The sequence below is a fragment of the Puma concolor genome, chromosome C2, assembly GCF_028749965.1.
Source record: "Puma concolor isolate L17-30 chromosome C2, mPumCon1.1.hap2, whole genome shotgun sequence".
Classification (NCBI taxonomy): domain Eukaryota; kingdom Metazoa; phylum Chordata; class Mammalia; order Carnivora; family Felidae; genus Puma; species Puma concolor.
Window position 1 is genome coordinate 87,789,420 of NC_141675.1, and position 7,399 is coordinate 87,796,818.

Genomic DNA, 7,399 nt, shown 5'->3' on the forward strand with positions numbered 1-7,399 from the left:
TGAGTGAATCCCCCTTAGATCAAGTGTCCATACCTAGCTGCTTGCTGTGGCAGGAGATAGTTAATCTGATTCTTCAAGACTGTGAGTACAAGTAGGCTGTGGCCACTGGTGCTGATACCCAGAGCTATCTCCCTGGTCTAGCATTTGGAAGGGAATGGGAGATGAGACAATGAACAGAGGAAGTATAGATCACTGTTTTGAGAGGTTTGGTTTTGAAGCTAGTGGGAGAATGGGCAATAACCAGAGGGAAAAAAATGATTGAAGGAAAGACTGAACATGCGTAAGTCTGATGGGAAGCATCTGTAGAGAGGGAGATGTTGAAGATACTTACAAAGGAATATTCTGTAGTGGCACAGTTTCTAAGAAGGCAAGAAGGGATTCAGTGCACTGGAGGCAAGATTGTAGGTAGACTGAAGGACATATCTTCTCTGATGAAAAGAAAAGAAATTGATAAAATCTTTAAAAAGAGGACAGTAATTTTATAAATAGAAATTGGGTTTATTGGAGAAACAAACATAATCCTGTATATTTCAGTATCACTTAATGGTCCTAAATTATTGGATACAGGTTTATTATCTCCCCATCGAAAGAGTTATATTGGCCCTTCCACAAGGGTAAGCTTTGGCTATGTGAAAGAATAGTTTAAACTTCAGATATCTCATCTGACATGATAAAAATGAACATAGGATATTTAATACCTTAATATATTCTTTCTTTTTATTTCCATCTAACAGCTTTGTCTTTTCTCTTGTTTTTCATAGGCTTTGGTGAAGCATGTCCAGTCTAAAGGATATCCAAATGAACGTTTTGAACTTCTCACCAACTTCCCTCGAAGGAAACTCTCTCATCTGGACTATGACATTACATTACAAGAGGCAGGCCTTTGTCCTCAAGAGACTGTCTTTGTACAGGAAAGAAATTAACATCATGGCCTGACCTCTCTCAGCTTACCCCTTTTATCCCTTTTCCTGTGAGATACCATGTCACTAAGTATGCATTTTGGCTCATAGGACCATAGAGCCAAAGTCGGGCAAGCAAGTCACCTGCCTTCTGTTTTATTTCTTGCTCTCTCCTATATTCAGTCTCTTCCCCCGACCCCCTTTTTCACTCCTCTTCTGTTTTCTTCGATTTCCTACTATTCTTTCTTTCTTACCTAATCTGGTGACCAAATGGAAGTGAAAGAATTAGACCTCCTAGTACTGGCTGCAGGAAATGTATGTTCCAATAAGTGGTCTCTTGCACAGCACTTTTTTGGGATCAAGTGATAATGTTACTCCTCAGGCTCCTTTGGTAAAAGAATGGCTAGATTCAGAATAAGAACAACCTCCTTTTTTTTGTAAGCCCCATTTTTGGTAGAGAAAAGAAATTCTATAACACTTTGTTCATGTAAGAAATATCACGTAACAAAATATTCAGGCTTTTGTTTACATGGAAAAAGCATCCCTTATAATCATTGTTCATTATATTTAAAAATTTTTTTCAAAGGATTCCCATGTTCCCACCTAAAATTATTTTCCATGATATGTGTTATTGGCAGATTGAGTGTTAAATATAGGGTGAGTAGCATGGAGTGGCTTTCAATATCCTAGCCTGAAACAGCTTTCTTCATTATTACTTTATAAATTGTATTGATCCTGCTGGTCCTGGAACGGACGTTTAGTGAGGCGATTTTGGTGACTCGGATAGGAAGGTGCTTGCTGTTTTCGCCAGTACAGCACATTAGTTCCTTTGGCCCTTCCATTGTTTGGGTCCACAAGTGATCTGTAGGAGAGCAACTGTTCAATTAATCATGCAGTACAGTGGCTTGTGGTTGTAACCACTATGGTAATTGATTGTCCTATGTGCTTTAAGGCATACTTATGTATGTCCCGGGGGGGTGGGGGGGAAGAAAAAGATGCAGCTGAGAGTTGCTAACCATGTTCCTACGGTTAGAAAGAATGATTCATTTTTTTACCCCTGGTTGGAACAATTCCTAAAAGGTTCTGGTGACTGAATGAGCTTAATTCCTCTACCGTTTTCTTGCAAAAGGTATCAAAACTGAAAGCCTCTCTAAGGCAAAGACCTTTAAATTCAGGTTATAAGACAACATTTAGTAAGGGAGGTGGAGAAGGTTACCGGTAATCTTCAGATGTGGAGTTCTTCTGCCGACAAAAGCCACATTCAGACTTAGCTGGTGAAAGCTTTTTTCAGTATTATTTAGAAGAGGCCATCTTGAATCTATGTAATACTGTCTGACTTATCACCTTCACCATATGCTCAATTCTTACTTTGAGCTTTAAATAGAGTCCTCTGAAGGGGTAGTAGTGATTCTGGTGGCAAAATCAGAACTTTAACTTGTTCTATAGAATGGACCTATTTTGTCAGTTGGGATTTGGATTGATTGATTCTTCTACTTGAGGAACATAAATTGCTATTGCTCAGAGACCTTTAGGTTTCCATCTACTTTAAGATCACTCTTTCGGCAACGTGGGGATTAAAAAAAAGATGCTTATTGTGTTGCTAGTACACAATTAGAGAATATGGTTTCTAATGGTTGGATTTTGAGGGACCCTTCCTAAAGAATGAGTATGTATCTCCTCAAGGAAATCATGGAAAATTCTGTTTATTCTTCAGTGAGTCCTTTTGAATTAATGTTCTTACATTTTTTTCTAAGTCTGTGTAAGTGCTTATGTATAAGTATATAATTGTATAAATATTTATAAATATATTTATATAATTACAATTTCATTTATACCTTGAGTCAAAGTTCTCTCTTTAGATTGGTGACTGAGTAATACCATTTCGGTGTTTTTCTCATAGGCTCTCGAGGCTAACTAGCAGCTTCTCATTTATTGAGGAAACATGGTTTTCATGTTAATTCCTCAATTGTATCTCTGAACTTGGATAATATACTTGCTATCTGAGGAATAGAGCTATATACTAGCAAAGGTGCAGTAGAAGGTTTAAAAATTATTGGTAGTAGACACAGTCAGAAATTAAAAATTCAGGGAGGCACAGGGTAAGAACTGAGGGTATGCCCAGCTTTGGTGCTGTGTTGGCACCCATCTCCACTCTCAGCAAAGTCACAGCTAAAGTCCAAATCTGTCAAAAATGTGAAGTCAAGAATTTTCCCTGTGGGGCTCTGTTTCATTCTTTTACCTACTAACTTCTCTATAAAACGTATCTCAAGAATCCGAGACATGCTCATTAATGATAGGATGTAGTTCTTTTTGATGAGGTCAGCCGTGGCATATCCATTTATGAGAAACCAAAGTGACTTTTTCAACTTGGATAACTGTGAGATGACCGAGTAAATATAAAGTGATTTAAGTAAGCATATCAAAGATTTAGGGCATGAGATACTGATCCAACTTAGATACAGTTGGTGTTTTTAGAGTACAAGATGTAGAGGATTTTATTTTATTTTGAGGCAGAAGTGTAATTATCCTGGGCTTGATATAGAAGCCCATGGGGGAGGGATTATGGATTATACATGGGAAGAGTAAGTATAAAAAGGAGTACTGCTTCGCTCATGAACTCAATTCACTAAAGGAGTATGCTTCCTCCAGTTTGTCTTCTTCTTTGCTCTGCAAATTCCTTTGCTCTTTGGAGGAAAGATTTTACTGAATAGATTAAATGAGGCTAGTAAGATTAGTTAAAAATAGTCATTCCTTATAGGTATTGGAAACAGCTCAAAAGAAAAGATGGGGAGGAAAAGGACAAGATAGACTTTGAGAGGGACAAGAAACAAAGATGGGGAGATGGAATGAAAATTAGTGGGGAAAAAAGTGACAGGAAACATCTTTTGAATTTGATTTAGAAAGGAACCAGAGAAGAGAAAGAACAGCCAAAGAAAGAACAGAGGGAAGAATGTGGAACTAATTCTGAGTAACTAGCATGTGCTAGGTACTTTATGTGCATTTTCTCCTTTAATCTTCTTAAGAATTCTACAAAATACACACTTTCCCCATTTTGTAGGCAAGAAGAAAGTGAAGTTCATAGAACCCGCTCAGGATGTCACAGCTAGTAATTGGCAGAATCAAAATAGGCATCCAGAGTCCATGCTTTTTTCACTCCCTTGCTGTAGTCGCCCACAACAGGGGAATCAATTTACCCAAAAGGTTCTCTTCCTGTGTTTGGCTCTGTAAATTATCGTTTGGTTTGTTTCCTTTTAAAGCTTGTGGGATTTGCACTATGCCTGTAAATTCTTATTTACACCACTGTTTTGAGGGACTGATTATTCCTTTTTAAAAACGATGCACTGATAAAAATGTGAAAGGAAAATATGTGGCATTATTTGCCAAGAATAGGTGGAAAGGCTAAAAAATAATTTTATCTTTTTTAAACCATTTTTTGGAAAAGATACAGTTTTCTTTGTCCCATCCATACCTAAATTGAGCTATGTGTATATTTTTAAATCTTCTATAAAATTCTACTTCCTTGACTCTAGAAGTCAACAAATATTTGTTGAGTCCTTAATCAAAGTTGGAAATGTCTTGAAGTCTAATACCTGGTTTCTTCCTGTTTTATCCAGTTGGAAAGACACACTACACATGAGATAATTGAAGAAGGTGCAAATGTTTACCTTTCTGGGGCTGAACTGTAATTACAATAAAACTTTAGAAAAGGGAAAGACTTGTGTAGGCTTTCGTTAGGAAAGGCCACAGAAAACTAAAACTGAAAAGTGGCAAACTCTGTAGCTCAGAGTTTTTGACTCACCTGTATTCTTTAGCTCCACCTTTTGTAACTGCTAGACTTAGGGCACAACGTTTATTGGTAGTGTATATCCAGCACCCAAGTAGGAAAGGATTATTGATCCTAGGACTAAAGATTTTAGCTAGCAAGGATCTCACTTGGACACTTAGGAAAATACCAGAGGGAGCCACTAGCAGCTGGAAAGTGAAGGAAAGATTTAATTTCTGTACCCAAGTACGAATGAAATATATAGAGGGGCACTGTATGTAGGCATGAGTGCACTCGGGTAACAGCTCTGCTATACTAATAGAGAATTGGACTGGATCAGTAGTTCTGTTTTTTCACGTTAAAGGACTTATTCAAGTTTGGCAGGGGTGGGGAATTGTGGGGTTTACATATTAATAACATTAAGACCATAGCTGGAGAAAATGTGCATATGAAATTGCAGACCCTTTGCAAAAACTCTAGGAACCCACAGATTGTAGACCACCGAATGAGATTATCTCTGAAGTCCTTTCCACTCTAAACTTTTATGCTTCTAGTTTCTCCTCTTTATTACATATTATCCCCAGGCTAATTAAAAGTTTACTTGTTAATCAGTTCTTTCGCTTTTTTTCTGTGTCCAGATTTCCCAGTAACTTCATCTCACCTCACTGTGTGACCAAAATCTCCAAAAACGAGAGTATCATAGTTCTAGACCTAGTAATGATCTTTTAAACACAATTCATCAATTTTAAAAACTTCATGCTGTGTTTTGAATCAGTGTTAAGTAGGACTAAAATGTAATTAATGAGAACCAAATATTTCACTGACACCAGAATTAAATTTTATGTTACCTGTGTGCTTAAAGCACTTTACTGGATGAGCAATTGTTAGGAAATTGATTTGACTAAGTTGTAAAATTTACACTTGGTTTTAGCAGAAACTTTTTCAAGATCTAATTAGACCAACTTTTAAAAATATTTCTTATCCCACAAGAGTGCATCTCTGTTATGTTGTTCATATTTTCTCTCTCTCTCTCTCTGTCAGTCTTTCTCTGTCAATCTGGCCCTCTTTCACTTAACTACTCAATAGTAAATCATGGGATGCAGGTTGCTGAATAAGTGATGGCTTGTGTAAAATTAAATGAGATAGGAAGAACCAACCCTACTGATGAACATGGCAGTTTCCCAGTAATACAAGCCTTGATGAAAAGGCTACTTGAAGACAGCTGTGTCCTATGAATATTCAACTTCATTGATTTGCCTTGCATAGCATATCAATTATTGTCTTGCCTTGACACTTAGTATTGCATTGTGCACAGTTTAGATTAGTGGCAAGAATGTTTAGTACAGAAAATAACCAACAGAGAATACCAAGGCACTATCTTGATTTCTCTTGTTATGTAGAAATTTGGTATTTCAGTGCTGGTTATTTTGGTCTTTGACTCAACTGTGTGTCAGTTCTGCTAGAGAGACAGTTTAGAATCAAGAATATTTTTTTATAGAGATTATGATGACTTTGATCGTTTTCCCATGAAGTGAACTTGTGACTAAATTATTGGATGTGACTATGAGGCCGTGAATTAGAAAGTCTTTTTATCCTACCTTCTCTTTTACTTTTCCATTCTCTATTCTCAATTTTTTGGATATCCATTTTCTGAAAATTAGTCATGACTTTTAATGAAATTAGCTATGTTTAAGAAGTTCCATTTCTAAGTTTGAATATGTAACATTTTTAATTTTTCATAAATTAATATATAAGGGAAGAATTTGAAGCAAATGGTTTTATAGCTCATTTTCTCTCTGCACCTAAGAATTCTCTTATTCCGTATATAGAACGGCTAGCTCCATGATACCCTTCCTCCCTTCTTTGTCCTACAGAATGTTCTGTACTGCTTAGAATCTCAGTCATTCTCATAAACATGGTAATTTTTGGTTCAAGCCTTTATTTGCCATATGATCTCAAAGCAGAGGTGGGCAATCCAATATGAACTACTTCAGTAAAACAATTTAGCATTTCTGAAAAGTATTTTCAAGAGATGACCAGATTTACTTGGATTAGAGATACAAATACCAGTGGTAGTGTTTTGCCTAAACAATCCCACATTAATGTCTTAATACGAGAAGTTGCCTTCTTATACTTAATTCTGTGTCAACAAATAGCAAGTTTTTGTTGTCTGGTATTTCCTATATACAGACCAAAATGCCCTGAGATTTTCTCTTTTACAGGGTCACTTGAGTCTTCAAATAGGAAGAATAGTCAAACTACGCTGGACTGAACGTGAAAAATTTTATCTGCATCAAAAAAAGTTATTAATCTAACTGGGCTACCACGAATCATTCATTTATTAGATGTAAATAAATAAAATGGGAGACATTTCAAATCATTGGATAAATTCTGACCTGGAATTGAATTCTCCCCTTCTTAAAATCTTTTTATTTGCTTTTTTCATAGACTCAGTATGAGCATCTTAACTAATAAGGGATAGATTCTTGATCTGGAACTGTTCCCTGCCATTCTGCTTTTTTTTTCCTTTTGTCAAGCTTGCTAGCTTTAGAAGAGTACATGTTACCAGGTTCTATTTCAAGTTAATGACTTTGGAATGCTGATGCTCAACTGGGTATCTGAGTGTTTTCAACAAAATGGTTTTATAGTTTGCTTTTCTTGGAGCTTCTGTGTTCTTAATAATGGAAAATATCAATAAATTATGTGATTCAAAATATAAATAGGTTTTTTACCCTAA

The 7,399-nt window shown here is 36.3% G+C and overlaps 1 protein-coding gene across 2 annotated transcripts in view; it reads left to right on the plus strand.

Moving 5' to 3' along the window:
- Window positions 1–7,399, plus strand: part of UBXN7 (UBX domain protein 7) — a 58,201-nt gene extending 50,802 nt beyond the window's left edge. For both annotated transcript variants that reach the window (XM_025913743.2, XM_086675113.1), the window contains one exon: window positions 762–7,399. In XM_025913743.2, the coding sequence (XP_025769528.1) occupies window positions 762–923 (162 nt within the window). In that variant the 3' untranslated portion in view covers window positions 924–7,399. The remainder of the gene's footprint in view (window positions 1–761) is intronic.